Genomic DNA, 16,228 nt, shown 5'->3' with positions numbered 1-16,228 from the left:
TGCATCTCATCTCATCACTATTAAAAAATGCCCGTCACATTCATTACCCAAACAACCTGAAAGCATACAGAGATCGAAGTATGGTAAGCTGGGTCACTGCCAAAATGGGAAATTCTGGGAAACTAGGTCCTACAAACAGATTGCAGAACTACTATTTAGGTGGAAAATAATCCAAACCAATAGTAATTTCACCTAACACCACTGAATCATTGATTATAAACAGAATATATATTTTGTAGAGATACACACTCACATAAAACATAAACATCTATTTGTAGACATATATCAATACAATTCTATTATATAGACTAGAATGTTCTCTGTTTCACAGCTAGTTACCACGGTCTCAGTTTTGCATAAAGGCACAGAAGAATAGACAAACACCAACATGAATTTCATGCTGCCAGGAAGCTCCATTTCCCCTTTGAGCTAAGCAACCACAAAGCTTGGCTGCTTGAATGGCTAAACTTGAATACTTCAACATCAGCTCATTTCCTGACTAGCCTAAAACAAAGCAGTTTGATAAATGCTCAAACTCAGAATCAGTATTAATTAAAGATATAAGTACATAATTTTTTTTAGGTGGTAAATGATCTGTTTTTGGAGAAGTGCTCCGTAGGGTATTTCTACTGTCTTTGGAATTTAACTAAAATAATATCAAGATTTTTGTATTATTACATGCTAAATTACTACAAAGTAATCTGCATTCAAAGATTTCTACTAATAATATAGTATAAAAAAATAGAGGGCTCCAAAATATGTAATCATGATCTGTAAAAATTCAAGGCAGATAATAAATTAGTAGATTAAAAAAAATTAAATCAGTTGGCATTTGACGTTGCATAGCAATTTATTTCCAGGTGACATGCTTGCTGTAGGAAGATCTTTAGGGAGAAAGTCACAGAGTTCAGTAATTCCATATGAAGCAGCTCATATTTTGCTGTTCATCCTCACACAAGTATGTCTCAACAGGCAGTCAGAGTCAGCACGACATATGGATCCAGTCTGAGCAGGCTGCTTGTCATCAAGAGTTGCAAGACTGTTTATGCTGCTCATCCAGACAGACATTTGAGCTATGCTGTACAGTCTTCCCTTGATTTCTCAAAGGATAAAATGGTTTGTGTCCCAAACAATCCACACTTTCTGGGCTTGGCTTTTATTAATTTTTTTTCCACAGAAAAAAAACTTGTTACAAGAGAAGAATATTTACTATGTATACATTATTTTGATAAAAAACCATCCAAGACAACAAACAGGACAAAAGCAATTGTATTCTAGACTTGTTATTAAATAGCTGCACATAGATAAGTCCATATGCCATACACACTACTGCTGAACATCACTGTTAACAAGTAAAGCACCACCAATAATTCTTCTGTATTACTGAAGTAAACAAGTTTGAAACTTTGAAAGTATTTAAACGTTCTGTCCCATCGAATTAAATAGGTAACCTTAAACATCACTTGAAAGGCAGAAATACATACACTTAACTGTGCTGAAACCAAAACCACTGCTGGATTAATTACATTTAAATTCATTGTTGAGGTACAAAACAATTCAAAAGATCTTTAGGCATCACTAGCTCTGCATTTGGCATTGTTAGAGTGCAGCAACATAATGTTTGTTAATAATTGTTTTTTTAGCTGTAATGATGAAGTAGAAAAGATTATTAAGATAACACATGCTGTATGTCTTCGAATTCCCACTTTTTTTCCCCTCTAAAGTTCGGTTTTTAAAAGACTATTAAAGCGTGATTATGCAGATTTATGTTATTATTTCACATGAAATATTGCTTGTGTTGAAATAAACTTCTGCTTCTCTTTCATCTCCAGTACCACAGTACTCCAGTGTCCACCTGCCCATCAATCTTTAGCAGACTTACAGATTCAATCACCATTAGTGATAAAAGAAGTTGCCCATTCCATCTCCAAAACACAATAGTAAAACAGACACCTCTAAATGCAAACACATCATGTGTGCACACACCCACGCATTCACAAGCACAGCCTATGCTTTCTCCAGTTGGAGTTGTGGTTGAAGGACAGGTTATATGAAGTTTTAGAAAGTATTTCAGGGACACCTTACAATCCCTACAACCTGATCTTGCAGTTCCTTTTCATGTGAATTGCGTGAAAAAGCTGATGGAATGTCACAAGGTATGGACACTTGCAGAGGACTTAGTGAAAATGAGGTTGTAAGAACAAGACTTGGTCCCTAGCCTCTACCTTTCAGTAAATAGTAATGCCACCAGAGCAAATAGTTGGAAGAATTTTCAGTGCCTGTGAAACCTTTTGGCCCTCTTTCTTCCACATTTGTGTATCTTCTCCTCATTCCCACTCCCATGGAAACTGTATTTAAGACTGTGTTGTATTAAACTGTATTTCCATTTACCTCAGAAGAAATAAAATCAATGTTTTTTTAAATAATATGAATAGAAGTTAATGGTCAGAAATACATTTCCTTAGTCTCAAGCATCTCCTGTCAAATCTGAGTTCAAGTGTGTGGTAATTCAGGAAGTGAAAGAGCATTTTTTTAAGGTTAAGACAAAACTGTGCATGTTAGTTTAGCTGTGGGTTGGTCAAACTTTAATTCACAAGTCTAAGGATAACAGGTGGATGCCTGAGAATACTATACTAATTTATTCTTTCAAGGTATTTTTTTTTGCATTTATTAAGATCAAGTATATCAGAAATTGAAGATGTGAAGGAGGAAATAAGCCAGCAAAATAGCCACACAAATTGCTATGCAAATTCTCATTCTTCCCAGTGAACAGCTGTTAGATGGCTGGCACACATTGCGCTGCACTACTTAGGACTCGGGCATCCTCAGAGGCTGGCATATTAAGACACAACAGAAACTCTAGAAATCAGAGGGACAGGAATTTAAAAAAAAATCTTCACAAAAAGAAACAGGAATTGAGGTTTTTGTTTGTTTAATAAAAGCTTGCAAGGCACATGTTTCAACTGAATTGCAACATCTACAGCAAAGCAGATCAAAATTTGTAAAACTTTCTCACAACCCTTTCAGGGAGTTAAACCTGTGATCTGGTTGAAAGCCAAACCAGGGTTGTCTGCACAAGTCTGGTGTAATTATGCCCTATTGTTGTCCCAATGAGGGATATCACTGGAACTTATTATTTTTCACAGAAGCTGGAGATCAAACAACATTTTTGCTAGCTGTAGCTGGATAAGAAATTCATTCACTTTCTTTGTAAGACATGATTCTTTCAGTCACTCGTTTTAGTTATGCCTTTTTACAGGAACAACCACAATGTTCTCCCAAATAAAAGGCTCCTTCTGTTACTTAAGGCTGCTGTGCCAATGGTGCTGCAATATAATTTTCTCTAATATAAAAAGCAAGGTAAAAATCTTAAATGATTCTCCTAAAGCAGAATCAATTGAAGTATCAAGAATACATCTTAAAAAATACGACAAAACTAGTAACAATACCTATATCACAGTTCAAATAAAATTCAACTCGTTCATTTAAACATGTATGAAGGCCAACGTGCTACAAGACAGTTTTGTTTAGGTGTGTGGGTGACCTCATTTGTGGTTTTCTTAATATGTGTGCTCTACATGTAGGTGTTCAAACTACATTCTACATGGTAACACAACATTGCAGTAAAACACAACAGGCAGTCAAGGACAGTTGAATGTTGCATCCTGGCATGGCAGTCTAAGGCATGAAGCCATAAGCTCTGCGACTTCATCTACCCAAGTACAGCTGTAACCCTGAAGTTTGCTACCTGGAATGCTTTATTGCTGATATGAAGTGATATTCATGAATTACTAACTTCAAGAGATTAAATGACCGACACACAGACATGTAATTCCTTGACAGTGATTCAAACAAACTTAAATTGGAAAAGGAACTCGAAACTTCCTTCCAAGTATTACATCTATATCCACACATACAGAGGGGGTTCCTGCAGGCCTGCCATAGCTCTAGTTAATACATGAGCTTCTGTTGGTATCCAGTAATGGAGTAGTCAGAAACAGCCCAGTGCAGTAAAACATGGACTTGTGCACAAGCAAATAAATGCAGCCTGCACTCCAGCAGACACACAGGTACACACTACCCCCAACATGATGCCTGTATGCCCAGAAAGGATATTTACTTAAAACTTGTAACTCAGTTATACTGGTAAATGTTTCTCTCAGTGACAACATCCTGTACATTTGATGGATTTATCTGAACATTGGTTTAAAAAAACCCGCATAATTTAACATTTTGTCAAGACTCATAGGCCTAAAAATATAACTGAAAGTAAAAAACAGATTACAGACATGTCGGCTTTTACAACAATAAAGCTTTTTTTCTTTTAAATCACTCCAAAAGTGATAACAAGTTTTAAAAAAATCTCAGCACTACGTGTCAGTGTAAAGTAAGCAAGTGTATCAGCATAGAACAGAGAAGAATCACGCACATACAACAACATGCTGCAGTTTCTAATTTCAGAGTTAAAATCTCCGATTTGCAGAAAGGATTGTTTTGCAGCTTCCACTTGCAGGATGGTTTGCAGATTTTTCAGCTGAGGGTTCATCCTATCCTGCCAGATCCTTCATTAAAGACATCTGGGCTCCAAAGAATCATTTCCACATGCCTGATAGACTGGTCTCTGGGCCAGGTGTTACATGAATTTGTAACTACAGGTAACTCCTAAGGGGTGAGCAGCTTCTTCCAAAACTTAGTCCTGGGTTTTTGTCCAGTTACACCTATGTTAAGCAAAGCTACTGTTACCTTTTATTGGATTTTCCATTCTCAACACTAGGTTTAGGCCCAGAGTTGGAATTAAAACATCATTCATTCTCCTGAAAGTCTATCAGCCAGCAACAAAGAGGATGAACAGATAATTTGTTAAGAAAAAAGAGTTGTAGAGGCAAAGGGGCTCATATAACAAAGACAAATTTTAGAGGGAAGCAAAACTGCAGAGTACTTTCCCAAATTTTCAAAGATCTGTGTATTTGCATAATTGATATAAAAATAGCTATGAACATCTGTACCATTATTCATTAATGGTGGTGATTATAGTGTTTTAAATGACAGTTATGGCACTATCTTAATATAGCTATTGCATAATAAGTTGAATGAAATGAGTATCACCCATCCCTCTCCACACACACATATACCAGCACACACACAGAGGGGGTGAAACCGAAGTGCAGAAGTCTCAGTAGCAAACCTGGTTGTCCTGCTACACTTGCCTGAAAACAAGTATGGCATACTGTGGTATACTGGCCCATTCTGGTGGCTGCCGAGAAAGACACACTTATGCATACACACATACACACTTAAGTGTGGAAAAATGCTGAAGACAAGATCTTTCCTGAAGATCTGAGCTTGTCAGCTCCTATTGCTAGGTCTAATTCCTAGCATTTCCACCAACATGTCTCTGTGGACAACACAGACAACAATGCAGATATCAGTGCCTTAATCTATGGAAGGGTGGTTTAGGTAAAATCTTCCTTATTTGATTTATACAAACTATACAGCTACACATAAGGTGTATAAATGTGTGTTTGATAAACACAGAAATGTTTACCATGGAAGACAGGAAGAATTAAAACACAATAAAAAGAAACCCCAAACTAAAAATCCAAACACTTACTTGGAAAGACTTAGGATATTGATTGCTTTCTGGCTAAAAAATAAAAGCTACATGACTTAAATGAGCTCTTTAAATAATTTTTCCGTATTTACTGAAGTCTATGCGCATCAGCTCTCTAATGCTGAAGTTAGAAATCCCATTTACATGAGGATTAAGATCATTTATAATGGGAAGAAAAAGCTAAAAACATGGAAGACTGTAACACATTGTAGAGACTGTAAAATTGATAAATATTCCCGTTTCCTTCAAGGATGGAATATGTGTCTGCTGATCTGTGGATCAAAGAATTTCAGTTTGGTAAAATAAAGCTGTCAGTACACTGCATGTGTGCACATCTATCTGCAAAAATAAACTTCCTTGATCAAAAGGAACTTTTCCAACTGAAATTCATTCACAATCAATCCTCAGAAAGAAGCTTGCATGCTTTTTCATGACTGGAAGGATATCACAGTGTTGATTCTATATACAAAGTAGGATCTATTCCAGTATACTCGAGTGAAATAATTCACATATGGAGAATAGTTCATTTTGATTTCATGACAAAACCGTCCATATTTTGAGTAGGCATAGTTGTCACCTTCCTCACAAACCACCTGTCAGAAAGAAAAAGACCTAATTAAAGTACTGAAGAAAAGTGGTTACAGAGTGTAATTCTGTACATTTAATTAACTTTCATATTCTGTAAATTTTGTTTATGATAGACATTTAATTTCCACATTGTACAGTTCCAATAAACTGAAAACACACTTCCATATAATTTGTTTAACCACCTAAAATAGTCTTTGTGAATTACTCCCTTTGTCAAGGTAACGGATATTAAAACCAGCGTACTTCATTCATACTACAAAGAACAACAGCAGTGGAAATCACCCACATGCCCCATTTACCCAGTAGTTCAAACCTGACTGGCACAGGGCATACCAGTATGAAGGAAAGGAAAATCTGAACTACCTTTTCCAGGCCAAGTAAGTTTGACATACCTAATAAAGACCAAAGACACACACATTGCCCTACAAATGCCAACCAATTGACTTGGAAGCAAACTGTTTCAGCATCTACTGTCTGATATCCCTGAAGAAATCCCTTCATCAGAAATTCCTTCTGATGGCACAAATTTACATGGTTTCAAAAAAAGGTGGTAGGACAAACTCATGAAGAAAAATCCACCAGTGGCTGCCAAACACAAAGATAATTGCCCTGAGCTACAGGCCTTCAGCAACAGACTGCTGAAAAACATTTGTCTTTCCCTATCAGTAAACCTATGCTCTCAGCCAGTGTCAGAAACAAGATATTGGACTAGGACTATAGGATATAGCACAAGCTAGAAAATAGTACTTATCTTCTTAAACACAGCAATTCAAAACACACCCACAGACCTGTCAACATAACAGCATAACACACTGTCCACTGTCTCACTTACTTTGGGAATAAGTAAATGCTGCAGTTGCAGTCTCCAAGTACGTATGCACTAGCCTCCACTACTTTGAAATGTCTTGATAATCTTCCAGTATGACTTAGACAATTTTTGTTAGCAAGCAAACTGAGAGATTTGTTTAAAGCTTCCTGAGACAATACACTTTAGTAACTTTCCAGAATAAACTATGTCTGAGAAAAACCCCAACATACCCAAACCAACCACTCCCCCCAAAACAACACCAACAAAAAAACACAAGAAGGATTATCAAGCTTATGTGCAAGAGAGAAGCACGCAGGAAGCATGGAGATGAGAGATGCAGGGGTATGAGGGTATGGAATCCTCAAATTGTGGTTAACCGCTCCAGTGGAGATCCTAAGTGTGAAGAGGAAACAGGAACTTACTCATGCAAATACAGATCTGAGAAGAAACTGAGAGGTGACATGAGCTGATTAACAACGATGGAGGTTATTCACACACACACACTCTAGTTATGGTACAGTATATACAATATATATCCTGTATATATACTATATATATATATATATACACAATATATATCCTGGAATAATCACAGCATACATGATTTTAGCAGCAAGACAAGGAAAGAAAGAATAGATTTCAGCAATGGTAAGGAAGTTAATAGAAAAATTGAGACAATATCCTTCATGGATAAAGTAGTTAGGAAACCTAGAAGTGAAACTGATACCAGTTGTAGATTCCTGGGGATATACAGAATAATCCCCATGTAACATACCACTCCTATAAATTACTCCCTCAAGACAAAGCAGCTACAGGAATAAAATCCTTGCATTACAAGTTTTGAACAATGTTTCATCAAAAGTAGAGCTTATAAAATAATTAACACAGATTAACAGCTTGGATTTTTCCTGAAGAAAGGAACGTAAGACTATATACAGGAAGCATATGTATGTCTTCCCCATTTAAGAAAAGGAAAAGATTCAAACCAAGGATTCACTTGGTATAGTTAACACACACTAGACTCTGATGTCAAATAGGTGCTTAAGTTCCTTCTTGGACAGGAAACCAACTAAATGTAGGTAACCTGTGATTGCTTAGAAGTAACTGGTGACTCCCTCTTTCCTGTTGACCTGAGAATAAGCAATGAAACTCTAAGCGAATTCAAGGCCACTCCCCGCCTTTATAAAATCAAAATTTTTGCGGATTTCCAGGAAGCCAATGAACAAGTGGAGTGAGATCACCTTATAAACCCCATCTTACTCCCTCCTTCAGCAGCAAGAGCAGCACTAACAACAGCCAAAGAGACAGAACATGGCAATGACCGAAGCAGCATTCATGGTGCAGTTTACTCAACCAGTCTTTCTACCAGATGTGGTTTAAACTATCTATTGCTGTGCTAACCTATCTGCAAAGCCGAACTAAATAGACTTGCACCCTCATCAGAACCAAACAGGCTGCACTGAACTAAATAGCAGGCTGGTCCTAACCCCAGCCAGAGTTCTTCTAAAACTGAGTGCATCCATTTTAGTATTTCATCTTCAAAGCTAATAAAGAATGCCTTCTGAGGCAGGACTTCACTGCTTTTGTAATTACCTCTTCAGATGTCAGTCTTGAACATTTATATATAGTTAATGGTACTTAATGATTGGCTGAAAAGCAGCACAGCTAGATACTCATCTGTTAGGAGGGATTAGGGCAGTTAATAGTATTGGATAAGATTACAAGTTTAAGAAACAGCAGTCCAAAACTTAACTGATCACTTTTAAAATTTGAGTCTTTGTCTACACGTCAATTACAATAAGAAAAATAAGACCAGCATTATAAGATTTGTTTTTAATTTAATTATTTATGCATTCAAACATTCATTTTTTCTCACCGATACTTACATGACCGTTAGCAATATCCAACAGATCTTTAATTCTACATCCTCTTACAGGTCCCACTTCATTGCAAATTGAATCTTCAATAACCAGAAAGTTGGCTTTGTAAGATGTGAGTATCTTATAAATGTCCTCTGCTGACCTCTTTGAATAGATCTGATAAATCTGTAAATTAAGAAAACATGTTCATGCCATGCAAAAATCAGGGGTAACTTAGATACTGGGACACACACACACCCCCAACAATGACCTATCTGCAATAACAAATGGTATGTACACACCAAGATATAAAAAGTTTGGTTTTGAAATCTCCCAAAAGTGAGGAAATAGCCAGCTGAATGGGAAGTATTTGTCTCTACTGATGGTAAGTTCTCATCTTACATACTCCAAGTGGCCTGAAAAGTCTTTGGAAATAATATTTTGATATTGTTTCTGTGCAGAGTGAAGTACTGACAATCTACTTGATAATCCGTGTCTGCTGGACTCCTGTGTCCTCTTCCCTTGTAATACATTTGATTTTTTTTTTCATTACTTTTGGGTGAAGAGGAACACAGTTTCTGTGAGATGCCACATTTATGGAGTTGGATACTTACATTCTCATTTCTTTTCAGAAGATCATCATCATTATACAAAGGCAAACTCGACACCGTCCATCCTGTACAGAGCTTAATCACACCCATGAGCTGTGGGCTGCCTGCAAACACTGCAGCCACAGGAGCCTGTCGTCTGCAAAAGCAACACCAACACACGTGTGAGTACTGCATGCACTCATCAAAACAATTTAATACACTGTGGGATCTGTTAGTGTGCTGCAGAATGGAGTACATGAAGATATCATTGGGGGTCTAATTACAACTGGTGATGGCATTGCTGTGGCAGTACCTTCCTTGCCAGGGAAAGCTCAGACCTGGAGCAATATGGAGTTTGAAAGGAAGGGTTCCTGCTGGGGCAAGGGCTGATGGTTGGTCTCTCCTCCTTGCAATCCACCAAGCACCATTCAGAGTGGGCCTGGAATGGATCCAAGTACTGCTTTTCTGAATGGTTGCCAACTCGTGACAAAACAAGCTTGGGAGAGATGGTAGGTAGAAGGAGAAACAACGTGATGTTATCTTGTAGGGGAAAAATTTGTGATTGTTGTAACTTGATCTCTAGGACCACGTATTTCATAATCTATGAGAAAATAATGTCAGCATACAGAATAATGCCTACAGCAATTATATTTCTGGGCTTGGTATAATTTTTTGACTATTTGTATTTCTGTATTAGTGAAAGAAAACAGTCATTGTCACACTTTATTACAGACTTTGGCAACTTCAGTAGAGAAAATTCAAATTAAATTTGTATTATCAGAGAAGACTTTAAGAAAATATTCTGTAATAATGACATTGAATTAAAATTTCAATATGAATAGCTAAGTATATCCATAAGAAGAAAAAAAAATCTTTGTTTTCTTTAAAAACAAGAACAGCTGCTACAAATAAGGGTAGTCAAATCGCTCAGAGCTGGGTGAATCTCAATGAAATTCACCATGATTAATTATGTACTTGAAGTATATGCAGACTAACATAAAAGCAATTAGATACTTGGCATTATTCCACTTGCTGCCTTGAAGAGCTACAGCAGTGACAAACAACATACACTACTACCACAACAAGAAGAAATTGGCTGGAACACTAATTACCAGCCTTGCCTTTTCTGAAGACGAACAGGTTGACATTAAAGACTACATAAACACAGAAAGTAATATTCTAAAAAAATACAGTTAAAGCTAAGCTATCTGAACACAAGGGATCTAATTTTCAGAAAAGTGCAGTTCCTAATGACATAGTTCAAAGTTAGATTGAATGAGGCAGAATGCAATTTTGAAACTTCTGGTGGTAAGAAAAATATATCTGTGAAAATAACTTGACTTGGTATTCGCTGTGTATATGTTCAGTACAAGCTATGTAACATAGCTCCATACTCACTGTGGTCAAAGGGGAAGTCTGAATCATATATGTTCCTCTCCATGTGTCCTGACAAAAGTCTCTAAATCCTCACATCCAGGCATTTCTTTTTATTGGCTCAGGCACATAACATTTCAGTGTTTTTGTCCCCTGCTGGCATTACAATCAATATGAATCCTCTAATCTAATGAAAAGTTAGCGTGCAAAGAAGCAAGTACGAAGATCTCCACCTCTATTTGGAAACAAGGTCTTGCAATGACATTAAATATGACTTGCTTGTGTGTTTCAGGATCTTCTCTTGTAATCAATGATAAACTCCTGTTTCTTTTCATGGGAACAATACCAAACTTAAAATACACACTTCTTTCCCCATGCATCACTGAATGACTTAGCAAGGGAAAACCTAGCTTGATAGAGGTAGCTCCACAAACTGCTGAGATAAAAGTACCCTTACAAAAAGCAGTAAAACAGAAATTTTGGACTTCATGCTTACTTTATCCATGTCATAAGTTCTACTGTATCAGGATCATAGAATTCTTGCAGTTCTGTAAGCTCTGTCATTATTCTAGGGAAAAACTGATGGAAATGCTTTTGGTTACTTACAGTTAAAAAAATTATCTATAGAGCATCTCATTACATTAAGGCTTTAAGTGACACAACAGAAATGGGTTTCAACAGTTTTCCCTCCTGACTGGTACTTTTGCTTGAGTATTTTGCAAAACTCAGCTTACACTTACTTACCTGACAGCAGGAGACCCTCTCCACCGTAAGTATGTTAAACAGAAGTTCTCATCACTCTCTGTTTTATTAGAACACTTATAATTAAAAGTAAATTAAAAAACAGCAGCAACAACATTCATAAACATTACATGGCCTTAAATGCATCAAAACCATAGTTCAGGTGGTCATATGCAAATGCCTACAAATACGGGCACTGAACCGAAAAGATGATAAATCTCTCATGGTAAATCTGCTTGAGCAGGAGGGAGTGGACTGTTGTGACTTGATGGAAAGGTGTCATGCAAGCAAGACCAGAGAGAAGAAATTTCCTAGAGAAGCCCTGGTAATGTGCCCTGGACTTGCTTCTGACTCCAATCACTGCAGTGAAGGAAAGCACACTACATTGTGAGAAGTGGAATATCTCAGTTCATGCTCTTGAAAAACATTTTGGGAAATGGAGGGATTCTGTGAAGTGAGATAGAATGCCACCTCTTTCAAACCAGGCCAGATTGCAACCCTGCATCATGGCTTCCCTATCCTGTCAGGTTTGAGGTCCTTTACTAAGATGGGAGATTTTGTCGGTCCTTGCGCCATTTGGAGCATTTATCTGAGAAAGGCATGGCTGGAAACTGGCCAGCCTTGAGGGGCTGGAGCAGGTACATATACATGCTGTTGTAAAAACTAAGTGAAAGTTACTGGATGTTAGCTCTTTTGGAAAAGAATGAAGTTTACAGGTTATGCCAGACTAAAGGGACAACTTATTTGGGACAGCCACAGTAGACAGACAGTTAGAAGTGGGAGCCTGCTTTTAACTGAGGGGTTTCCACCCCCATTACCTGGACAACTCAGCTGTTGAGTGACAGCAGTCTACAACCAGACATGTCAAGTGACAGCAGTCTACAACCAGCACAAGAGCAGCTGCTGTATGTTAGTGTCAGGGCTGGAAGCACTGCTGTTACACATACACTGGAACTACTCCCAAAACAGATGGATGGGAAGAGGAACTGCTACTGCCACCCCAAGGAGAACCTCCTTCACTCATCAATCACAGCACCTGGAAAAACCTAGTTAGGGGAGGGACTATGCCAGACAGTCAGAAGGCAACCAAGCAAAAAGATGCTGAGCTAGACACTCAGCCTTTTATAACCACAGATTAGATTAGGAATCTCAAGGCATTTTTGCTGCTCCGTTACTTCTAATCAACATTCCCAACCTCAGGGATGAGCTATGAATCTGGAGAGCAAACTGTTACTTAAAAGCAGAAGCTGCATCTGCAATGGAAGAAGCCCTCTAGAGTCCAAACCTCCACACTGCTTTCATTAAAACAACTGAAAAATAATTACTTTGTTAACTAAATTAGTTTCCTCTATTGTAATAGATTTCATAACTCTTTTGAGCAACTCTAACTTTTTTTACAGACAGTATCTATTGCTCCATCAAAACCATGTAAAAAGGCTACAAGAGAAAATTTGGTTGCAATGTAAGATAGATGTTACAAAACCTGTTAAAATATTGTTGGTCAAGACTGGCTTCTATATATGAATTCTTAGAAGACTATCCAAACTATTTTAAAGCTGTGCCAATACAGCAGAGGATTACACTTTATGAGATGTTTCACATGTTTTTTGAACTCACAGGAGCTTAAAAAATTATTTCCAGATACTCTACCCTCCAGTCTGTCTGCAACTTGCAATAAAGAACCAAATATTCATTTTAAACATGGAAACATCTGTGGCTTTTCTTCCCTGTATTGTAGTAGGTACACACCTCAACACGATGGTCTGCACAAATAATTTAATTCCATTATAACTTGATGGGAGCTTTTCAAACAGATTATTTGCATATGGCCTCCTGTAATTTTACTTCATCTAACTTCACTCCTTCTCACTAAAACTAAGATTGAGGAAATATAGTTTTCAATATCCTGTGTTTTCATCTGGCAGTATTTTCTTTGTTCAGTCAGTTTATACATTCAAAGCTTAACAGCTGAATATGATAAACTCTTCATTTAAATTTAAACACTTCTTAATTACAACAAGTGATCATTAACAAATTTAATGTCAAATACCTTACACTGAAAAAAGTGAATAGTTTTGCTTAAAAACGAAACATATTTTCAGTGGATGATAGCTTCGATTTCATCACATATATTTAATTTCACCGAGCACATTTCATTATATTTGCTCACCATTTTGACTCATATTGAGCCTACATACAAAGAAAACTCCACAAAGGTACTTTTCTTACCTCTTTCCACAAGCTGAATCCAATTATAGTGGGAACTGCCATACTCAGAATGAGAGCCTAGAAAGTACACGTTAGAGAAAATGGATTATGCACCATTCTACAACACTGAGGCGTCTGTTGATTCTGCTCATACAGTAAGCAATACTTATGTCTGAAACCTTAGAGTGACAGTAGGTGAAACTTTGTGATTTTCTACCATTTGACTTGAAAAAACTTTCCTCAAACAAGAATTTGCCTATTTTAGCATGGAAGGCTTCATTTGACTCACAAAAACTTTACCACCAATTTTAGGGACAGTTAATTACTCCTCAAGTAACAATGATTCCATGTGCACATGATGTAGGGAACAGAAGAAAGCAAACACTTCACATTCAAATGCAATGAGAAAACATGAGAAAGGAAAAAACCAAGCATTTCAAAACTCTGATCTTGTTGATGCTTTTGTTCAGATCAGCATTATTGACAGGCAAGACCCAGAAACCCATCTTTCAGCATACCATCAATCTAGTTGATATAATTTTTGTTTTGCAAGAATGAGAAAATAGCTTGTATGGTACAGGGAACGTTTGGTAAGGAACGCACACAAGGCATTCCTTTGATAATAAGCTACTAACAGATCTACTGATAGTAAAGATCTTAATAGTAAAAAAGCAGGTCTATATCACAGAAAGCATGACATATATAAAAGAATGTGCTTACCATGTACCTGAACATACTGCTACTCCTTGACTGAAAGAACACAGTTAATGTTTCTGATATAGCAGTGTATGGTATTTCACAGGAGACATAATGAACCTCAAAGTAGAATACATTATTTCTTCCTATAAGCCTCTTGAATTTAAGGTAAGCAATATCCTATCCCTATTTTATTAATAAAACCAATGCACAAAGCTGTTAAAAATCACAGAAAGCAACTCTTGTCATATTGAGAATAAAACTAGGGTTGGAAGCAGGGGAGCTGTTTGCACTGTAACACAAGCTTATCTTCAGTCACAACACTTCTATATAATGGCCACATATGCACAATCTTATGCAAAGTAATTTGACTTACTATTTCTTATGAAGCAGTTTTACTCTCAGAAGTTAAATACATCTTACTACCACATTTTAGACCCATTTCTCAGTGAAACAAGGCTTATGTCTTCCCTGGGCACCTGCACTTTTTCTCCTGCATTCCTCCTAAAAAATGCATGACCTTCTTGACCAATCCCAACTAGATATGACAGAGTGATTGAGGTCTCAAAGATTTGTTAAAAGAAGTTGAGATGATTGAAAGGGAGATGAAGACAGCTCTGCTTTTTATGAGGAAAGGTTGTAGTGGGAATGCAACTTTATCACCAGGTATCAGAGAACATGTGATACTAAGAACCAAAGACAAAGAAAAAGCAGACTATATGTGATCCACTGCTCACAGAACAACCTGGTGTTTTCATGGATTCTTTCCTGGGTCTTAGATAATTGATGTTTGCAAAGCTATATGCTTGTTGGCTGTATTTTCCAAGACTTTGGCAACAGCAACTCACCAGCAGTATTGGGTGCACAGCTTTCAGTCGAAGCCACTTGAAAAGCGTCATCCAAAGTTCAGGAGAGCACACACCAAATGCAGCAAGCATGCAAACATAAGGTGTCCATAGATATTTCATTCTGAAAAACACTGCAATAACTTAGTTGGGACCCTGTGCATGCCTCTGTACTCAAACTATTATTAAAACATTCAATTTTTTTTCTTATGTCAAACACAGTGTGGATGTTGAAACAATCTGAGGTCAACTTTAGTGGCACTGGAGGGTAAACCAAGGAAATCTCTAGCAGAAGAGCTGGCACCTGATTATCTGCTGCAAGACAGAGGAGCAAGATCCAAGGCAAAAGATGACAAAATCCTTCACAGAGCTCAGGGAAGGATGAAAGAAAAACAGAGAATAGTAAAGTCACTTGGCTGTTGTGGTTTTCCAGCCAAGGAGGGGTAAAAAGCAGCTATTCGGCAAAGCTGTACAGACAATGTACTATAAGGGAGCTCCTGAAGAAAGGAAAGGAAAAGATTTAATTAGCAATTTATGATTTGCTGGTGTTGTCTGCCTCTTAAGGATAGACTAGTTAACTTAGAACAACTACATGATAACCCAACAGTCTGCTCACTTTAAGCAATATTTGAGAATATTTAGATTTTAAGACGAGGAGCCTAATAAAAACACAAGCTTGACATCTTCAAGCTGATTAAGCTGAGAAACAAGATTAGAACAATAATATCTTCCAACCACCAGTTTCTCTAGCTTTAAGGACTAACACAATATTTTGAAATTAGTTCTGCTACTGCTTTAACCTGTCAAGCAGAGGTACACTTTGTGGTAGCCTACACACAAGAAGATGGATAAGAAATCTTCCATGTTCCAATATTCCAGCACTATTCTGTTCATCAAAACACTACACA

At 37.2% G+C, this 16,228-nt stretch overlaps 1 protein-coding gene across 3 annotated transcripts in view; it reads right to left on the bottom strand.

The window, feature by feature from the left end:
• Positions 1-206: 206 nt before the first annotated feature.
• DPY19L4 (dpy-19 like 4) overlaps positions 207-16,228 on the bottom strand; it is a 33,160-nt gene continuing 17,138 nt past the window's right edge. For 2 of the 3 annotated variants that reach the window (XM_032129542.1, XM_032129556.1), the window contains exons 14-19: positions 15,324-15,444; positions 13,801-13,857; positions 11,327-11,409; positions 9,481-9,613; positions 8,894-9,052; positions 207-6,204 (exon numbers count right to left, since the gene is read on the bottom strand). In XM_032129542.1, the coding sequence (XP_031985433.1) occupies positions 6,040-6,204; positions 8,894-9,052; positions 9,481-9,613; positions 11,327-11,409; positions 13,801-13,857; positions 15,324-15,444 (718 nt within the window). In that variant the 3' untranslated portion in view covers positions 207-6,039. The remainder of the gene's footprint in view (positions 6,205-8,893; positions 9,053-9,480; positions 9,614-11,326; positions 11,410-13,800; positions 13,858-15,323; positions 15,445-16,228) is intronic. The other variant, XR_004243927.1, reaches the window with a different exon arrangement.

The sequence above is a fragment of the Corvus moneduloides genome, chromosome 1 (assembly GCF_009650955.1).
Source record: "Corvus moneduloides isolate bCorMon1 chromosome 1, bCorMon1.pri, whole genome shotgun sequence".
Classification (NCBI taxonomy): Eukaryota; Metazoa; Chordata; class Aves; order Passeriformes; family Corvidae; genus Corvus; species Corvus moneduloides.
This window is presented reverse-complemented; position numbering and strand designations above follow the sequence as displayed.